Raw genomic sequence first — 22273 nt, forward strand, 5'->3', positions numbered from 1 at the left:
GAATACTATGCAGCCATAAAAAATGATGAGTTCGTGTCCTTTGTAGGGACATGGATGAAACTGGAAAACATCATTCTCAGTAAACTATCGCAAGGACAAAAAACCAAACACCGCATGTTCTCACTCATAGGTGGGAATTGAACAATGAGAACTCATGGACACAGGAAGGGGAACATCACATTCCGGGTACTGTTGTGGGGTGGGGGGCGGGGGGGCGGGGACAGCATTAGGAGATATACCTAATGCTAAATGACGAGCTAATGGGTGCAGGAAATCAACATGGCACATGGATACATATGTAACAAACCTGCACATTGTGCACATGTACCCTAAAACCTAAAGTATAATAAAAAAAAAAAAGTTATTAAAATACTTAATCCATTCATTTCAACAGATGTCATAATGAGTCATTACAGTAAATATCACAGTAAAAATGAAAAAAAAAAAAGAAACTAAGTGAAGGAGGAGAGAATTATAATCATAATAAATGTTAATATGCATAAGCTATTAATAAAATAACATCTATCACGTCAGACATTCTGCTAAACACTTTAGTATATAATATTTCATTAATTCTTAGTTTTACCCAAATTTGAAAGAATCAAAAAACTGAGGCAAAACCAGGAAGCAGGACACAACTGGAAGAAAATAGCTGTAACACATAACAGCAAAAGATTCATATTCAGAACACATAAAGAGATCCTAGAAGTCATTAACAAAAAGACAAACATGATGAAAAACAACCAAGGGAATGAATATGATAGGCAAGTTCACAGAAGAAATATAAAATAGATGATATGCAGTGTTGGGAAGGATGTCAGAAAATGGGCACTCTCATACATTATTGGTATGATTATAAATTTCAAATAATATCCACTAAAACCTTTTCAGAGGACAATTTGTATCTATCAAAATTTAAAACATGCATACTCTGTTGAAAATCTACTTCTAAGAATCTAACCAATGGATATGCTTGCATATGTGTAGTAGGCACCGGAACACCTTGTTTGTAATGTCAAAAAATTTGAAAAAAATCTAAGTGTCCATCAAAGGAGTGTGTTAATCAAATTATGCTACAGCCACAAAAGGAATACTATTAATATATTAAAAATTGTTTCAAAGTTTACTGATTCTGCACAAGACACATTATCAAATTTTAAATAAGTTGTAAAACAACACATATGATTCCATTTATGTTTCAAAAAATGTGATGACCCCTGGGTATGAATATTGTGAAGAAAGTCCAAGTATTTGATGGATGACAGATCAGATGATATGACATAAGTCTCTTCCAAACTGAGATCTGATTCTGTAATTCTGCATCCTCAGTTTATAGATGTGGAAACTACAGGGAAAGTCAGTAGTCACAGATCACATCTCCTGAAACACTATTACTCAAAGGATGGTCCAAAGACCAGATGCATTAGCATCTCCTGGGAGTTTGCTGGAAATATAGTATCTTGAGTCTTATTCCCAGACCTACTGAGTCAGAATCTGTATTTTATCAAGATCCTCAGATGATTTAAATTTGCATTAAAGATCAAGAAGCATGCTTTTTTCCCTCACTAATAAGAAAAAGATTAATGCCAAGCTTGAGTATAGAAACTTGAGGTGGCAATACTGATATGAACTGAAAAAATTTTAAGAGCTAAGTCTGACCAGCTGTTTGTTTTGATTCCTAAAGATAAAAATCTTTCAAAAATGCATCACAATGGAGACAAGGGTCTAGAGAGGGCAGGGACCATCGAAAACAGGCTTAGCCTGAAGTGGAACTGCCCCAAGATAAAGGAGAGCAGTGGCACAGAATACGTATGGTGCAGGTGAAATACCCCACTATACTTGAGAAATTGAGGCAAAATCAATTATCCTGAGATTCTTCCTAAGAGGCTAGAAGCAGAGCAAGGTAAAGGGGTAATCTGAATATGGAGTACCCTTTTCGGAGATGAAAGACCCCAGGCGGGCAGAGAATAGTATCCAATATAAGGAGGAAAGAAAATGACAGATCTACTCACAGTGTGTAGAATAGATGAGGAGACACCCCATTGTACCAAATAGAATAAAAAACCCGCAAAGATGCCAATTCCAGCCAAATCAATCTAGAAATATAACCCCATGCCAGTCGCAATCCTATTCTAAAGCTCATCTGGAAGAATAAATGGGTAAAACTAGTCAACACAATTTTCAAAAGAATAATTGGGGATTTTCCCCTAATAGGTACTAATACACATCATAAAGCAACCTAGAAGGCCCAACTATTTGCCTTATAAAACATGTTTAAACTTCATCCAAATGTATCCCAAAGAAAGTAGATAACTGGAGGGTTTTAGACAGGGGTGTTATGTGGCCAGATCTTTATAAAAGGTAGATGATGTGTAATGCTGGTACAGAGTAAGACCTGCTCACAAGAACAAAACAATGTCTAGGAACACACACACACACACATATGCACACACACACATACACACACATATGCACAGACATGGTGACATCTCAAAACAATAAGGTTAAATATGGATTATTCAATATTCAATACATTATATTTCTGATTTAAAAACAATTTGAAATAAATTAGAATCTTAACCTTCTGTTTTTGTATAAATAAATTAATCTTGGGTAGCTTAAAATGTTTAATACAAAAAAGCAATAGAAACAAGTAAAAGAACCACATAGTGGTCATTAGTTTAGGAAATAAGCTGACTCCAGCCCAAGGCAGAGCTAGTTAGCCAACAGGTAGACTAATAAGAGCTCTTCAGACATCCTGGCATCTTGCTGGCAGTGGATGATGAAATAAGAAGGGATGTGATCACAACAGTATGCTACAGGAGCTTAATCAAGAAATGATTGTTTTAGTGATACTGCTGCATTCATCCATGTCACTCAACTGTCAGAATTCATCTATTAATATTATAATAATTCATAATTGGAAACTGAACAAAAATTGAAAATTTAACAGAAAAAAAGGAAGCTGAGATTCAGATAAATAAAAATTATCTTTAGGATATATTTTGCATAACCATTACTTTATAAAAGATAACATTTTCATTCAATTTACTCTTTGAACAAGTATTGATTGAGTATATATGCTGGGCACTGCCCTAGGTGCTGGAGATTTAGCAGTGAACAAACAAAAACCCCTGTCTTCAGATTATATTTTACTTGGAGGACAAACAATAAACATAAATAAGAGGCATAATATGTCAGAGGCGGTATGAAATACTATGGAAAACAATCAGGCATGAAAAGGGAGTAAGAATGCCATCGGGAGAGGGGGTTGTAGTTTTAGAGGAGGTCAGAGGCCTCAATGAGAAGGTGACATAGAAGAAAATTACTTAAGTGAAGGGGGTAAAGGAAACGAGTTAGGTAGACACCAGGGGAGGTGAGGGCAAATGGGGTGTGGTTGAGAAAACAGGCCAGTGTGGCTGGAGTGCTGTGAGGCCAGGGAGACAGAATAAATGAGGAGACAGAGTATCTCGGGAAGACTGTATGGGGGCCACATATGTAGGTCTCTAGAAAGATTCTGGATTTTACCTAAATTAAACATTACTGGAGGAATCAGAGAACGGAGTGGGCATGTTCTAACCTGTTTTAAGAGGATCACGCCGGCTGCTGTGTGAGGTGAAGATAGAGCTGGGGCAAGGGTAGTGGCACAGAGCCTTGCTAGGAGAATGGCAATGGTGGGTTGGACCAGTAGCGAAGTGGACGTAGTGAGACACAGCTGGATTCTGAATGTATATTTTGATGGCGAAGGTTACAGAATTTGCTAAGAAAGGATGGATGAAAGAAAAAGGCAGCAATCAGTGCTGACATCAGGGATTTTGGTCTGAGCAACTGGAAAAATGGAGCTACCAATCTTAGAATTATTGAGGTTGTGATGACTGAGGGTGAAACAGGTTTGGAGAAGGAAAGCAACTAAAAAACAGGTTTGTCACACCAAGAAATGAAATGGGCTAATATATTACTTTACTGTTGCACTAAATGTAAAAGGTAGTAATTTTTCTGTTTATTGGTTTAGTTTCCACCTGAATGATGAATCATAGCTACTGAACCACTTTTTGAACTTTTATTAAAATATGCCTTAAACAACCAAAAAATTTAAACTATTCACAAATACGTAATCAGAAATGTAATTACAGTAAGGACTGATTTAAATCATAGTCTCTTACTAAAAATGTCTATAAATTAGCTCTTTCATACTTTGACATTAAAATAATGGCAGCTGGGGCAACTCTGGGAGGAGTTCTTGTAAAGAACAAGTGAGCCGCTTGTAGAGGTCGTGCAGTGGATGACCACTTACACCTCTTTAACCTTAAGGCAAGTCTATTCATCACGATGATTTCAGTCACTAAAACACACTGCAATGCCCGCTAAACTATCAAAGAAAGCTGAAGTTACATTCAATACAATATTATGTGTAATATCATAATATCCATTCCTCAACAGTGTTGGGTAAGAAAGAATTTACTACCTGTGCAATCTGTACCTGGCTCCTGGAACATTTTGGTTGTAAGGATTAACTGAGGGTGATTGATGTATGTACAATCATTTAAAACATTATAAAATGTTACAGAAAGGCAGGTCGTGATTTACCAAATACAAAGGTAGTTAGATTTTTAAAAATATGAGCCACAAACATGTATGATGAGTTCTTCAAGGGCACACACTATTTGGTGGCTGGTATTAGAACGTAATTTTTTCTTCCTGCTTTCCGCTGTTAGCAAAAGCATTCAGTCTCACAAGGAAGGCTTTAACCAGGGCTTTTACTACAACTCAAGCAGGAAAAAAACTTCTGATTTACAAATGTAGGTGCTTCATTTATTATTATATAATATCAAGACATTTCTTCTGCAAAAGAGCCAAATATCTTACCCATAAGACAATGAGTTTTTGAGGCTTGTTTTATAATAATTCCACAAGTGTTTACATTCAATATAAATATGTTTTGGAAATATTGTAACATGGCAACCCTCATTATATCTGGATTCTATATTTCTTATTCTTGTGTGAGGTCAAATTTCTTAATTTTGTGTTTTTTTATAATTTACATTTTCATGAGAAAATATAATAAATCTAGTTTACAGAATAAATTACACAGAGTATGGCATATTGTATCATAAACACAGAATCTTAGCGTCCAAAAGATAATCTTAGACGTTATCTACTCCAACCTTATAGTCAATCTTAATTCATGTTTATTTATGTACTCAGATTATGAAGATAATTTCTGATAGCATGACTGCTGTATTCCTTAGTGTCATATATCAGTCCTATAATCCCTAGTACCTCAAATTTGCCTAATATCCCATGCTTGAACCTAAGTTATAGTTACTACTATAGAACTTAGTAGAACCTAAGTTACTACTGTATTCCTTAGTCTCATATCTCAGTCTCATATATCAGTCCTACAGAATTAACCAGAATCAAATATATAGTTCAAAATACAAAATTCGCCTTTTGGGCTTTTTGGGTTTTCTTTGGTTTTCTCCTTTGAATCATTTCTCCCATATGTGTAGGGCCTAAGGCACAATAATCTAATTCTAGCATCAGAAAGCACTGCAAACTCACTTACCCTTAAGTCCGAGTTTATATTTTCAACGAAAAGGAGGTACCTGAAAGAAGATTATTTAGATTCTACCCTATGTGTCCCCTCTACCACAACCAAAAATAAACACCCTTATCAACCATTAATCGTATTAGTCAGGGGAGAACTTAAGTTTCCCCCACTCCCATTCCAAATACATAAATGTTCCAACAACTTATTGGGTTTAAAAAATAGTCATTTTCTCTGTCTTGGTTAGTAGAGTCCTGAACATATTTAGATAGGGTTTTAATCTCACTTTAAATCTAATACAATCACATTTACCACAGACCTTGATTTTATACATAGGACCAATTTTCAGAGTGCTAGGAGAAACAGTAGCAAGAAAAACCAGTTTCTTCTCCTTCCCAAGCTAGTTTGTCTTTTTTAGTTTCTAATATTGTTAAATTTGAGTAACATAATGGTATATAACTAAATAAACACATAGGTAAATATAAAAGCAATTTACGTTTTCGCCTCTTAGCCGCCATCTTGTCATGTAGATGAATTCCATAGTATGATCCTTCCCCATAATTTCACCATTGCACAGCACATCCAACTTTAAAAAGAATCATTATAGATCTATTAACATAATGTTGAATTCAAAAGTATTTTGCATATTTTTTGAAATTTCAAAAAATCTTCAAATAGTTGGAACAAAAGTATTATCCATTATTTTAAATAGGAAGCATTTATTCTCCTAAAGCATTAACAATTTGGATATGTTACTTATATACTGTTACTATGCTGTATACTATATACAAGATACTGTTTATCTTGTCCCATATATCTGTATCTCAAGTTCATACACATAATTTACAAATACAGTGTAACCTTTCTTAGTCCAAATCTCTGTCATGTCTCTTAGAGGTTTAAGGCATAGTTCTGTGACTGCCCCTTTCTGAACAAGAACCTGCAGAAACCTCACAGTTCCTCTCAGCTCCTTTGGCTTCTCAATTCTTCTCTCAGAATTCTTTCACCTTCCCAAGATTTGAAGGGGTTACTTTCTTCTTATTCGTTTGGGGTTGAAGAGGGACATTAATGAATATGGATACAGTGATTTATAGGGCCTTAAAGGTATATGAGAATTTTCAGTAATTACCAATAGCTAATTTGATACAAAAGTTACGACTATGCCACAGGTCTGCGTCTCTTAGGGCTGTCTGGCTTCTCTGGTTTGCCTGGTTGGTAATTTGCACAATACTTACAGGATCCTCTTCCCACTTTGCACAAAGCTTCAAAAAAGCGTACTTATCAGCATTAACTTTTGCTCCAAGTTGCAAGAACCGAACAACCCCTAAATCTTTAAGAAGGCTACAGGAAATGTGGCTATAATTCACTAATTCAAGAAAGCATAATTAAGCAATGTTTATCATCGATTCCTATAAATAATATAACATTTTAGTTCTCTAGCTATTAAAAACAAACTGGAAAGATTTCATTTGAAGTGTGGGAGGGGAAGAAGAATGAGTTTTAAATAATTCTGCATCTGGCTAGACAGAGACTACGGTTTTGAACTTTAAGATGAGTATAGTTTCAGTTAATTGTATTAGACATGTAAAGCAAAATTACTGATTTTTTGATGATTTATGATGACTTATATGGACCTCAAAATGTTTTTCAGGCATCATTTTATTAACTTTTGAAAGAATAAAGAAGATAATTTCATTTTTCTTTATCTTTTTTGTAAATTAATTCATAAGCAAAGTAAAGGGTCTTACTTAGGATGCATTTTGCTAATCAGGTATACTGCATCTGTTAGTGTCGTTTAACAACTAAACTATCTTGCCCCAGTTAGCAATGCCACAAAAGCTTCAGCTGTCAGGTATTTCATTAAATAATCCCCCTGCATGCTAGGCAGCAAAATAAGGGGGGAACTGAAAAAGATTCCCAAAAGTCATAGGAAAAGTCCTTTGCATTGGGATACATAAGGAGGTGTCAGCGTACTGAATCTCTCCCCCTTCCATCTTTGTTTATAGCGAAATATATACATGCCAGAAGTAAGACTATGTAAGAGTAACAGTTCTCTTAGTAATAACAGTTTTCTAAAAATTAGAAAATGTTAACTCAATGAATCAGACTTAAAAGGAAATAAAACCGTACATGGTATTCTGCGTGAAGAAAATAAAGTGCAAACCAAATCATAAAAACAATTTATTGTCTATTTTTCACTGTAGTTGTATCCATACATTGTTACTATCATTTATTTTTACCAAGTACATTGGGCTTTATAGTTAACTTCCATAATTTTTTCCTAATACAAAAGTTGATGTCTCTGGAATTTTAAAAAATATTTGTAGAACCATACCATAATAACAATTTTCAACCCACAGACTAGTCATCTGAGAGAAATTTTCAAATAAGCTCAGGATCAGCGGCTTCCTCAAAACATGGATATAATACCGTATATCAATGTCTATCACATTTTATTTCTCCTATGATGACTCTTCATGATACTCATATTACTGCAGATAAGCCAGAAAAACTATGCTGCCTTTCCTTTGATGTCTTTGTTTATGTAGGAAACTAGTCCTGGTCTTTAATTTAATTTTCTTTTCTTTTTTTGAGATGGAGTCTCACTCTGTCACTCAGGCTGGAGTGCAGTGGCGTGATCTCAGGTCACTGCAACCTCTGCCTCCCAGGTTCAAGTAAGTGATTCTTGCCTTGTCCTCCTGAGTAGCTGAGATTACAGGCATCTGCCACCACAGCCGGCTAATTTTTATAGTTTTAGTAGAGACAAGGTTTTACCATGTTGGCCAGGTTGGTCTCAAACTCCTGACCTTGAGTGACCCACCAGCCTCAGCCTCCCCAAGTGCTGGGATTACAGGCATGAGCCACCACGCCCGGCCTGGTCTTTAATTTTCTAGATGCTACTATCAGAACTCGAAAGGGAAGAAGGGGAAATTAATGAGTTGTAAGATCATCATTTAGGCAGGTGAGAAATGATATTTCCTTACTATGTTTTAGTCATAACTCTAGGATTAAAAACATTCTCTAAACATGGAACACATGAAAAGCTATGCTGTGATCAATATCAGGGCAGTTTACCTCTTCCGTAAATAAACTGGTAAGTTACATTTATGCAGCTATAATATGTTGGTTTTATCCAGTGCTAAACAAAACCACTCCTGCATTTCATGGAAATGTGATTACTTATGAAATTCCTTGTGATAAAAAGGCAATGTTTTACATTCTGAAGAAGTCTATAAAGAATCGGTAATAATGGATCTCAAAGAGCTCAGATAAAAAATGACATACCCCAAGGCATGAATACATTTAGCTGGTATATTTATTTTGGGAGTACTTAATGTTAAGTTCTTTAAACATCTCCTTTAATTATAAAACACTAAATGTATTAGCATCATAGTTTATTCAGGATATGTTCAATTAGAATATACATATTACCTAAGTAGAATAATACATTCTGAAAATTAAATTTTTAACACAAAAATAATCAAAGTTTCCACAAAAATTAATTTGAATATATTCTCAGTTTTCGCTTTTGTTAGAATTTTACTTCAAATCAGAATTATCAAAATGATCAAGCTTAGATATTATTTAACTTACCTCATAAGAACTTGGAAGTTTTAGTTTTAAACTTAGAAATTTTTTAATAGTTCCCACAGTTACACGTGTAGAACATCGAATGAATTTCTTCATTAAACCCTAAAGGAAACAAAGATTACCAGTTAAAATGTTCTATCTTGCTTCTGGTGAAACCATAGCTACCAGTTTCACTATCATTTTGAGTATTTTTTAAATGTATTGTGAAAACATTTCAATTTATAGCTTTTTAGTATTTGCGAGTAAAAATATTCCTAATTATTGGATACTTACATGACATTCTTCAAGAATATATTATCATGCATACTAGGAAAATCCTGGCAAATAGGCAATCTGCTTACCTCTAGACATTTTAGTAAAGAAAACATAAGTTTAAATTAAAAAGAAAAAAAAGGTCACAAAAAGCATAAAAATTTTTTTTTTATTATTTAAGCTTTTCTTTTTCTTTTTTTTATTATTATTATACTTTAAGTTTTAGGGTACATGTGCACAATGTGCAGGTTTGTTACATATGTATACATGTGCCATGTTGGTGTGCTGCACCCATTAACTCATCATTTAACATTAGGTATATCTCCTAATGCTATCCCTCCCTCATCCCCCCACTCCACAACAGTACCCAGTGTGTGATGTTCCCCTTCCTGTGTCCATGTGTTCTCATTGTTCAATTCCCACCTATGAGTGAAAACATGTGGTGTTTGGTTTTTTGTCCTTGTGATAGTTTGCTGAGAATGATGGTTTCCAGCTTCATCCATGTCTCTACAAAGGACACGAACTCATTATTTTTTATGGTTGCATAGTATTCCATGGTGTATATGTGCCACATTTTCTTAATTCAGTCTATCGTTGTTGGACATTTGGGTTGGTTCCAACTCTTTGCTATTGTGAACAGTGCCGCAATAAACATACATGTGCATGTGTCTTTATAGCAGCATGATTTATAATCCTTTGGGTATATACCCAGTAATGGGATGGCTGGGTCAAATGGTATTTCTAGTTCTAGATCCCTGAGGAATCGCCACACTGACTTCCACAATGGTTGAACTAGTTTACAGTCCCACCAACAGTGTAAAAGTGTTCCTATTTCTCCACATCCTCTCCAGCACCTGTTGTTTCCTGACTTTTTAATGATGGCCATTCTAACTGGTGTGAGATGGTATCTCATTGTGGTTTTGATTTGCATTTCTCTGATGGCCAGTGATGATGAGCATTTTTTCATGTGTTTTTTGGCTGCATAAATGTCTTCTTTTGAGAAGTGTCTGTTCATATCCTTCACCCACTTTTTGATGGGGTTGTTTGTTTTTTTCTTGTAAATTTGTTTGAGTTCATTGTAGATTCTGGATATTAGCCCTTTGTCAGATGAGTAGGTTGCAAAAATGTTCTCCCATTCTGTAGGTTGCCTGTTCACTCTGATGGTGGTTTCTTTTGCTGTGCAGAAGCTCTTTAGTTTAATTAGATCCCATTTGTCAATTTTGGCTTCTGTTGCCATTGCTTTTGGTGTTTTAGACATGAAGTCCTTGCTCATGCCTATGTCCTGAATGGTATTGTCTAGGTTTTCTTGTAGGGTTTTTATGGTTTTAGGTCTAACATGTAAGTCTTTAATCCATCTTGAATTAATTTTTGCATAAGGTGTAAGGAAGGCATCCAGTTTCAGCTTTCTACCTATGGCTAACCAGTTTTCCCAGCACCATTTATTAAATAGGGAATCCTTTCCCCATTGCTTGTTTTCATCAGGTTTGTGAAAGATCAGATAGTTGTAGATATGCGGCATTATTTCTGAGGGCTCTGTTCTGTTCCACTGGTCTATATCTCTGTTTTGGTACAAGTACCATGCTGTTTTGGTTACTGTAGCCTTGTAGTACAGTTTGAAGTCAGGTAGCATGACGCCTCCAGCTTTGTTCTTTTGGCTTAGGATTGACTTGGCAATGCGGGCTCTTTTTTGGTTCCATATGAACTTTAAAGTAGTTTTTTCCAATTCTGTGAAGATTATAAAGTATAACTTCTGAAACATGAGGGACATTTTCTAAAACATGGTATCATAGCTTTTAAATAATTTTAGAAAGAGCGTGATATCAAATGGGACTCTGAGGAGCCATAGGGTTCAACAGAGAGATGCTGGTTAGGCCACAGCATGCCCCCAGAAATTAGAAGTTGCATAGTGTGGACCTTGTGTTGGGGAGAATAGTGTCTGATAGGCTGTGCCAGTACTTTACTGGAAGAACAAACTTCTCTGTGCCTGATGTGTCTCATTTGTAAAATGTGCAGAGCAGTACTAATTCACTCTTTAAGCTTGACTATCACTAAAATATAAGAACCAATCCAGAAGGGACACCCAAGCTGAAAATGAAGTAAAATGAGGTTGTAGACATAATAAACATGAACCAATATGTGAAACAAAATTACATTCCACAATCTCAAAAGTTATCAGAATACTAAAACACACGAAACAACAATAGAATCTTTTAAAGATATTACTCCTATTTGTATGTATAGGAAATGAGGTCAGCATCACTAAGTCACAACTATTCAGTCAATGTTTATTTCCTAGCAAATGTTTTCCTAGCAAAACATATTTCCTGGCAAAGACCAACAGAAATAAATTAACAAATAATAACCTGGTCACAATACAGATGATAAAATATCCATTAAAAGAAAACATAAGTTAAAAGTTACATCTAAATCAACACATATTCTACCCATTTCAAATGTGAAGACGGATATTCTAGACAGCATGAAAACAAAGGGATAAATGTACAAGTCTATCTTCTCTGTTATCTGTTCACCTTCTCAACTATCCCAAGGTTTCTTGTCAATTTTCTTCTTGCCCCAAACAGCTTACAAAGAATCATTAGCACATTTTTACAAGCCCCAGTTAAGTCAGAGAAGAACATAAGGGTGTAGGTTGATCATCTCCAGTCTGAAATCTGAAATGTCCCAAAATCTGAAACTGAGGGCTCACATGACACTCATTCATTTCAGATTTGGAAGGTTCAACTGTAAGTATATACAATGCCAATATTCCAAAACCCAAAAAACTTCTGGTCCCAACCATTTTGGATAAGGGATACCCAACCTGTACTGGAAGACTCTTTAATTTGTGTATTTTTCATCTGTCAAGAAATCAGGAAGAATCTCCAGAAATGATGCTGGTATCACTACTTACAATCTTTCAGAGATTAATAATAGTTTTTATACTATTCACAAAGTTGCACAACCATTACTATGATCTAATTCCAAAACATTTTCATCATCCTCAAAAGTGACCCAAATCTATTCACAGTGACTCCCCAGTCTTCCCTCCTCCCAGCCCCTGACAACCCTAATCTACTTTCTGTCTTTATCCTTGTCTGGACATTTCATATAAATGGAATCACATAATATGTGACCTTTTGTGTCTGGCTTCTTTCACTTAGTATAAAGTTTTCAAGGTTCATCTATTTTGTAGCATGTATCAATACTTCATTGCAGTTTATGACTGAATAGTATCATATTTCCTTTCATTCTGCTTTTCCATTCATCAGTTGATAGACATTTGGGTTGTTTTCACTTTCTGGCTATTATGAATAATGCTATTATGAATATACATACACAAGATTTTGTGTGAACATGTTTTCAATTCTTTTATACAGTAGCCCTCCTTATCTGCAGTTTCACTTTCCTTGATTTCAGTTACCCAGTCAATATATCACTGTCCAAAAATACAAAATGGAAAATTCTAGAAATAAACAATTCATAAGTTTTAAGCTGCATACAATTCTGAGTAGCATGTTAAAATCTTGCACCATCCTACTGCATCCTGCCCAGGTTGTGAATCCTCCCTTTGACCAGCATATTCGTGCTGTATAGGCCACCTGTCCATTAGTGACTTAGCTATCTCAGTTATCAAATAAACCAGTATACACAGGATTATTTGGAACTATCTGTGGTTGCAACATCCACATATGCTCCACAGATAAGGGGGGACTACTGGATATGATCACATACTTAGAAGTGGAATTACCACGTCAACTCTTTGAGGAACTGCTAAACTGTTTTCCACGGTAGCTGCACTTTCACCTTCCCACTAGCAATGTATAAGGTTTCAATTTGTCCACATTCTCTAACATTTATTGTTTTCCTTAAAATTTCTGGCCATCCTAGTAGGTATAAAATAATATCTCGTTGTGGTTTTGATTTGCAGAGCCCCAATGACTAGTGATGTTTAGCAAGTTTTCCTGTGCTTATTGGTCATTTTTATAACTTCTTTAGAGGAAAGTCTATTTAAGCCTTTAGCCTATTTTTTCCAAGTTGGGCCATCTTTTTATTGTTGATTTATAAGAGTTCTTCATATACCTGTATATGAAAGGCTTATCAGACATGATTTGCAAATATTTTTTCCCATTCTGTAACTTTTTTCACTTTCTTAAGTGTCCTTTGATACACAAGAGTTTTACATTTTAATGAAGTTTTACATTTACAATTTATCTATTTCTTTTCTTTTGCTGCTTGTGCTTTTGGTGTCATTTCTAAGAATCCACTGCCAAATCCAAGGTCATGGGAATATCTTAATTTCTCCTTCCTTTTGGAAGGCTATAGATTTTTGATGAATATAGATTTACTAGTTGACAGTTTTCTTTCTTTGAGCACTCTGCATATATTATCCTATTGCCTTCTATCCTCCACAGCTTTTGGTGAGAAATCGGCTACTAACCCTACTGGGGGTCCTTTGTGTATGAGTCACCTTTATATTGTTGCTTTCAAGATTCTCTCTTTGTCTTTCAATAGTTTGATTACGATGTGCCTAGGTATGAATTTCTTTGAATTTATCATACCTGAAGTTTGTTAAGCTTCTCAAATGTTTAATGTTTTTCATCAAATTTAGCTGGTTTTTTGGGGCGATTATTTCTTCACATACACTTTCTGTCCTTTATTCTCCATTTCCTCTCCTTCTGGAACTTCCATTATGTGTATGCTGGTAAGCCTGATGGTGTCTACAGGTCTCTGAGGACCTGTTCATTTTTCTTCATTCTATTTTCTGTTTCTCAGACTGAATAATCTCAATTCATTTAACTTCAATTTTATAGGTTCTTTTTCTTTGGCTCAAGTCTGCTGTTGAGCCTCACCAGTAAAATTTTCATTTCAGTTGCTATACTTTTCAACTCCAGAATATTTAAAAATATTTAATATTCTGTATTTGGTGAGATCATTCTTGTATTTTCATATAGGTGCCCAGACCATGATTTTAGTTCTTTGTACATATTTAAATAGATAATTTCAAATCTATACCTAATAAGTACAATGTCTGGGCTTCCTCAGGGACAGTTTCTATTGACTGCTTCTTTTCCTGTGTATGGGTCAAACAATCTGCTCTCTGTAACTGCAGTCCTGCATTTGTGAATTCAACCAATCACAGATCAAAAGTATTTTTAAAAACAATAAAAACAACAATACAACAATAAAAATATATACTATTAACAACTATTTACATAGCATTTACATTGTATTAGGTATTACAAGTAATCTAGAGATGATTTAAAGTATATAGCAGGCTGTGCATAGGTTATGTGCAAATACTACACCATTTTATATAAGGGGCATGGGATCCAAAGATTTTGCTATCCATGAAGGGTCCCAGAATTAATCCCCAACATATACTGAGGGACCACTGTATTTGTTAGTATCTCTCATATTTTGTTGTTGTTGTTGAAACTAGACATTTTCAATGATATAATGTTGCAATACTGGAAGTCAGATTCCTGCCTGCTCTTCAGTCCTAAACTAATTCCATAAAGTCTATACTCTTTACCATATGTAGTCATGAAAGTTTCTGTCTAGAGGTCAGCTAATAATGGAACAGAGATTTCTTTACAAATCTGGAGCCATTAAGTTGCTCAGTCTTTGCCAAGAGTCTGGGTATGTGTTTGGGGGCATACCACCAATATTCAACCAAGGTGTTGACAACTCTGCCTTAGTCTTCACTTCCTACTCATGCAGAACACCTCAAGGTCAGGCAGAGGTGAGAGCTTAGGGCCTTCTCAGGTCTTTCCTGAACATGCATACAACTCTACATATGCACGTGGCCCTCTGGATTTCAAGGAATATGTCACAGCTTTTTGAAGCTCCTAGGGACATCTCACTCTCCAGCTTTTCCATTTAAGCTTTTTGGTTAGTCTCTTGTTTGTTCCAAATGTTATCTATACCTCAGGCAGTGGTAAACTTGAAACATTTGCCTGTAATTGTTTTTGACAAATGCCCCTTTCCCCCACCCACAGAGAAGGCTTTTTCCATGGGGGCAAGCTCCAAGTCAAGTCGAATACTGACAATCTTGTAAGTGGGGTCTCCGAGGAAACAACCAGACAGGTCAAATAATGACCATTCTTTGGCAATGAGGCTTTGAAAGAGCTCTGCCTCTGTTCTTTCCCTTTGGTCCCTGAGAGGCTGCAATAGGAAAGCAGGCTGTTATTTTCAAGGCTACTGCAGAATTTGAGCAGGGGCTGGAAATAAAGCAAGTTAAAATGCCACAAAGCTCACCCTTTATACTGACAGTTAGTCATCTTCTTGATAAAATGCTCTATATGCATCTATAAGCCTTTGTTTAATATCAGATCTCTGAAAAAGCTGACACTGAACATTTTTGCCAGTATTTTTATACTTTTATGGAAAAGTGAATTTTCAGAGATACTTACTCTACTCTTTTTATTGACATCCCACTCTTGACTTTGACTTCTGTATTACAAAAGCAGTAGGTATTCTGTATAAACTATACATGCAACTACTGCCCCACCACATTTGTGAATCACATGCTACTGCAGAGGAATGAGATGGCTGAGAAGGCTATAAAGCAATACAGACATCGTGTCTCTGCCACTAAGGGATTTACAGTCTAGTATCAAGGACAACACAAACATAAAAAAAGATAGTATCAGTGCCTAGAACTCTTAGGTGCATCCTTAATAGATAACAAACTAATCCCTAATTGAGAGATAAATATAAGTACTACAGAATTTCAGAAAAGGGATTCACTAGGTTGGGAAAAGCGTCACAAATAATAAAAATCTCTGGGTCTTGACAGAAGCATAGGACGATGGAAGAGGAAAGAACACGCCAAAAAGGAAGAGTTGTTCAAAGTTTTAGAGGTCTTAAATATTCATAACACAAGCTTTTATATAATCTAAATACAGATCTTTTGTCAGATATATGGTTTCCAACACACACACACACACACACACACACACACACACACGAGGAGGAGGGGAAGAGACAGAGAGAGAGAGAACGAACACATACATAAAGGAATAATCACTTGTTTTGAAAGGATGATTTACTAATGGGTTTAATGGGAGATAAACTTATTAAAAGAGGTGCTTGTTGGTGAAGGGCCTTGAATGCTAATGTAAGGAGTTTTGACTTAATTGTACAGGCCAAAAGGTGGCAAACTTTTGGTCTGTACAGTGGCCATGTCCTCAGGCCAAATCTGGCTGGTCATCAATTTCTATAAGTAATGTTTTATTGAAACACAACCATGCCCATTCATTTACTGTTGTCTGTGCTGCTTTAGTGCTATAAAGAATAAGTTGAGTAAATTGCAACAGAGACCATATGGCCTACAGAACCTAAAATACTTACCATCTGACCCTGAGATTGGTCATGGCCCTCACTCTGGGCCTTACACATACTCAGGCAAGTGGCCCTAGCCCTGGATAACAAAAGAAAAATTAAGGGTACAGAAAACACTTAGTAACTACTTTAAAAATGTAGATATAAGGGTGAGCAGCACTAAACTGGGGGGAATTTTGCAGGACTTGGTGACTGGTTGAACGAAAAGAGTAACAGGTCAAAGATGACGCCAAGCTTTTGAACTTATTTGATTGGCTGAAAGACAGCAGTCATAACTGAAACTGCGTGTTTGGACCAAAGTTACATGAAAGTATAATGAATTAGACAACTTAGACAAGTCAAGTTTCTGGTGTTAGTGAAACTCTCAACTGGTCTATTTAAAAATAGAGACATAACACTTCAGCTTGGGAAAAAAAGCAGGGCTGGAAATGAGGACTTAAAAGTCCTTTGCATAAAGAAGAGAACAACAGACATGAGGCCCTACTTGAAGGTGGAATGGTAGGGGGAGAGACAGGATTGAAAAACTACCTATTCAGTATTATGCTTATTACCTGGGTGACAAAATAACCTTATGCCAAACCTGTGACACACAATTTACTTATGTAAGAAACCTGCACATGTACTCCTGAACCTAAAATAAAAGTTAAAAAATCCTTTGCGTAGTTGAAGCCACACAGAAAATGGAGAAGATCTCCTAAAATAGATACAGAGAATGTATTAGGAGATACTCACATATATCAAGTAGAAGGCAAAAAGTAGAGGCAGTGGAGGCAAAGCAGGAATGGCCCAGGAGAAAAAGGAAGAATAAGGGTAGCTTAGTAAAAGTCATTTATAAACTAAGAATGAAGGTACAAGGATGAAGAAAAGTCCACAAAGGAAAGAGTGAATGGATAAAAGGTCAACTAGAATAGCAAAGTGTCAAAGATGTCAAAAAGGAGAACAACAAGCAGGGGTGGTTAATTTTTCAAATAAATTTCTAAAATTCAATCTTTTATACTTTCATATGAGAAATCATGCAGAGAAGTGGGCTTTACGTTTGTTTATGAGAAGATATTCAGCCTTTCCATTGATTTAAGTTTCGGTATGAGCTAACTCATGTATTGGACAGCTAAAGGATGACCATGAACTCTATGAAAAAGAACTTCCCAAAAAGGGGGATGACTTTTGGGAAAGACCATAAGAAACAACTGAAAATACTGTAAGGATAAATAGGTACAGTGGTCATTTCTCTAAAGACAGATGCACTTTATTACATGCCCTGTCCAATAAATTCCTCTTAACAAAATCAGTTACCTTAACTATTTGTATGTATAAGACCTAACCAAGTTCCTTGAGTGAAAGATGTTTTTTCTTACTACTTACATCTTCACTGTCTACTATTCACATAGTGGATAAATATTCACTGAATTACTGTGCTCATATGTTGTTATAAGATGCTAGGAAAACTTAATCTGAAGTGAAAAATTGTTTCTCACTTCCTAATAGGAAAATGCCATTAAACATATTAGTAAAAAATTCAACCCACTAGCCTACAGATTTACACAGAGGAAGTAAAAGAAAATTAGAGACAATGAATATAGGCATTTGAATAAAACACGGAATACAGAGAGAGAAACAATATTCTCAGTGGCTGACATTTGCTAGGATAAAGTGACAAAAATCTAACAGCTAAAGTAGTGAATATTTGTAATAAAAATAAAAGCTGCTTGTAATAAAAAGGTAGAAAACATTATTAAAGTAACACCATTTAAAGACCAAAGAAAATCAATAAAAGCAAAGTGTTTTAAACTTTCCATAAAGATCCTCTAAGGAAAGATTCAATTAGCAGAGGCAGAGGAAAACAGTACCAGAAATGGAGATTCTATAGGAAATAACTGAGGGCCTTCAAGGAATTTAAAAGTTCAGAGGCATTTTACATCATCTAATTTTACTTCAAAACTAATTGATTAAGTTATTCACAAAATATGTTAGCTCTGACATGGAAATCTTATTGAGTTGCAAATAAAAATAGAGAAATAAAGGATAAAATTAGAAGAGAATGAATAAAACGGCTAGAACTACCAGTGACATGAAATTCTCTAAGTTGGTCACCACTCTAAAAAACAGAAACCATGCATATGAATTCCCAACAAAGGTATAAAAGGAGGTGGAGAAAGAGAGGTGTGATTCTGGGCATTAGCCACTAGATGGTGGCATTGGCCCAGGACGGTTCAGTTGTGGGAATTGTAACCATTTGTAAGCATAGGATTATCAAAGAATGGCATTTTATTTAATTATGTTAATTAAAACTTTGAAAGCAAACATTTTGAAGCATTAGAAAATTTGTCAACAAATTATCAAGGGTATACTATAAACTGATCATAAAAATACCATAGTACTTGTTCACTCACCTTTACTACATTGTCCCCTGATTGCCCATTATTTCGTAAACAATCTAGACAGATAGCAATTTGTGGGTCACTTCTGTGATAATCTTTATCATCTTCATTTTCATCACCTTCTTCATCTACTTTCGGTTTGTCAGCTTTTGAAGTATCATCTGTATAATTTAAACAAAACTAAGTTAGCTATAAATCAAAGTTGATTTTAAAGTTAAGCAATCATACATTGATAATCAAAACAAAAATCAACTTTAAAAAATTTCCTAACAGTTTTTGAAGAAGAACTTAGTATCTTTAAAATGTTCCAACCAACTCAACAATGGAAATATTTTGTAAAAAAAAAAAAAAATTGGAAACTTATTAACATAGCTTAAGATTTCTAGGCTCATTGGGACATCCAAATGAAAGATTCAGGACTAGCTGTATTTAGCCAAAAAAAAGTGATTACAATTAGTAATTAGACTATGTTAGAAAGTGGACAGGATATATAAAAATACTTCCAAATTATTTATAGGTGTATATATAAATTATACTCAAGTTTATATATAAGTATATATTCAAATTAAAACCAAATACTTTTCAAATGATAAAATTAAGTTCTCAAAATTTCAAATTACTATTCATAAAATCAGCCAGTGAAAAAAACGAGTATAATGAATTAGCTTTTTAACATGTATATAGCTATTAATACATAACATGTTACAACTCCATTAAAGAAATCTGAATGGCATATTTTATATTATATACAAATGTATTTCACCTACCTGTAGCCTATAAATAATATTTCACATACCTGTAGCCTATATTTCACATACCTGTAGCCTATATTTCACATACCTGTAGCCTATAAATATATACCTATATATCTATATATTAAATATATATACCTATATATAAATATATACACATATATATACGTGTATATATACCTATATATAAATATATATACATATATATACGTGTATATATATACCTATATATAAAAATATATATACCTATAAATATATATATACCTATATATAAATATATATATACCTATAAATATATTTCACATACCTGTAGCCTATAAATAATGCAGCTATATTTATCATTCATCTGTTGAGTAGCTTTAACTATATGTTGGATACACATCATACAAGGCCTGAGGGAACAATACTGAAACTAGAGCTGTCATCCTCTCTCTCACAGTGGTCAGGGTATGGAATCAAATAAAGGCAAGTAAAAAAAAAAAAGAAAAAAACCAGACAAATATAGGATGTGAGAGGTAAAATGGACTATGCACGCACATATAAAAGAGACAATAAACCCAAACTTTGGGAGTGAAGCAGAGGTTCAGGGACAATTTCCAGATGAGATATCTCTAAGCTAAAACTTGAAAAAATTAGCCAGCCAAACATTACATTGTAGAAAAGTCTCCCTGCAAAGTGACAGGCCAGATCCTTTTTGATGACTGTAGTAAAAGCACTACAGGTGTACCATAGAGCAGGGAGGTGGGTTCTCTTTTTTCTACATGTTTTCTTCTCCTTATTTATAGAGAATATACATAGATAGGAGTTGCCTTCTATGAACCAAACTTCCAGCTCCAACAAAAAATCCGAATTCTCCACCCAAGCTAAAGACCAAATACCAGAAATACTTTAAAACAGGAGAAATAATAGGAAAACGGAGATAAAATTCACAAAGTAGGCTACAGCCATTCACAAGTTAAACTGTGATACGTAGAACCATACAGTAAACCTACCACGTAACTTCTGATGCCAATCCCTCAGGCTCCTGTCCTCTTGAATAGGTAGTCAAAAACTGGAATATATAATTAGCCTTATCATCTGTATTTTTACTAGAGCACTACTATAATTGGTTGTTATTGTTTAATTGCAGTGTACACGTGGATAAAACAAGCCCTAGTTATTTTTTTGGCCAGGCTTAGCTTCTTTGCCTTTTTTTGTTGTTGTTGTTGTTACAGATAAAAAATAGTCTCTTGCTACCTTATTCTAGTCATAAAAACTATTCTCAAACTTCCCCTGCTCTAAAAGCCTTGCACAGTTAAGTTGAACTAATAAAATGACAATCTCCATTTTACAGATTAAAAAAGAGAGATCTCATCCACCTTAATCTGTATAATTGACAATCCTATGATCTTATGGGAAAACCAAGATTGGGAGGCTGAACTCACAAGTGACCCTATAAGAACACACACACATTCTTGAATAACTTTCAATGATATTTAGGACATCCTAAATTAAATCTCATATTTAAAAAAATGGGAATGATACTAGTTTCTTATAATTTTAATATCCCTTTGTGTGGATTTTATACATATATACATATATATATACACACATATATATATACACATATATATACACACACACTAAAAGCCTTTTATCTGCTCAGTAATGTTTGCCCCTTTGCTGAAATTATTATTAAAAATTACTAATTGCTGAGTGTCTTGGGACCCAGAGAAGAAATCTGGGTGATGGAGAAAATTCCCATAAGCACCCAGAAATACTTTCTAAATTTCCATGATATATAAGTTTGTGTCACCTGAGCTCTACTTATAAAAACTTCACTCCAGAATATCAGAGCATAGTAAAATCTCCTGATCTGGCTATCAGCCACATCTCAGCTCCCTCTCCTTTAGAGATAAACATACACAACAAAAAACTCTTCACTGTTAGCTGCAAGCTGTGGCTATTTCTTACTTCAGCTTCCTTTAGCTCCCTAGAAATTACTACTATAAACATCTAGCCAATTTTCTCTTTTATCTCCCTTTTCTCTTCCCAAAGTCCAATTTCCTCTATTTCCAATTACCTTCAACTGAAGTGACTTCAGATTTACATTCATTTATATAAAATCTCATATAGAGAAAAAGGTTCATGATGTAAATAAAAGGGTGCATGAATTTTGTGCAGGAAAAATGTGAGCCTGAAGAGACATATTAGTTCACCTAAACTATGAAAAGTTGACCAGTTTAAGAGATGCTGTCAGAAACAGACATAAGAAAAAGTCACCTTGTCCATTTTCTTGAGGCTTATTTTTCTTCCAAAATTCAGATTCACGCTCAAGTTCTTCTAATTTAAAAGAAAGAGTATAAAAGTAAAAGTCATGAAATCTTTAATAGAAATGTTGATTTCATAAAACACAAAAGTCTGCAAGA

The 22273-nt window shown here is 34.8% G+C and overlaps 1 protein-coding gene across 6 annotated transcripts in view; it reads right to left on the minus strand.

Annotated features, from left to right (window-relative positions):
• The window catches only part of PCGF5 (polycomb group ring finger 5), a 118544-nt gene that overhangs the window by 14967 nt on the left and 81304 nt on the right, over positions 1–22273 (minus strand). For 5 of the 6 annotated variants that reach the window (XM_032136976.2, XM_058436220.1, XM_032136990.2 and 2 more), the window contains exons 5-8: positions 22128–22187; positions 19126–19274; positions 9143–9241; positions 6045–6134 (exon numbers count right to left, since the gene is read on the minus strand). In XM_032136976.2, the coding sequence (XP_031992867.1) occupies positions 6045–6134; positions 9143–9241; positions 19126–19274; positions 22128–22187 (398 nt within the window). Of the gene's footprint in view, positions 1–3100; positions 3761–6044; positions 6135–9142; positions 9242–19125; positions 19275–22127; positions 22188–22273 lie in introns of those variants that run through there. The other variant, XM_058436221.1, reaches the window with a different exon arrangement.

Source organism: Hylobates moloch, unplaced genomic scaffold (assembly GCF_009828535.3).
Source record: "Hylobates moloch isolate HMO894 unplaced genomic scaffold, HMol_V3 SCAFFOLD_3, whole genome shotgun sequence".
Classification (NCBI taxonomy): domain Eukaryota; kingdom Metazoa; phylum Chordata; class Mammalia; order Primates; family Hylobatidae; genus Hylobates; species Hylobates moloch.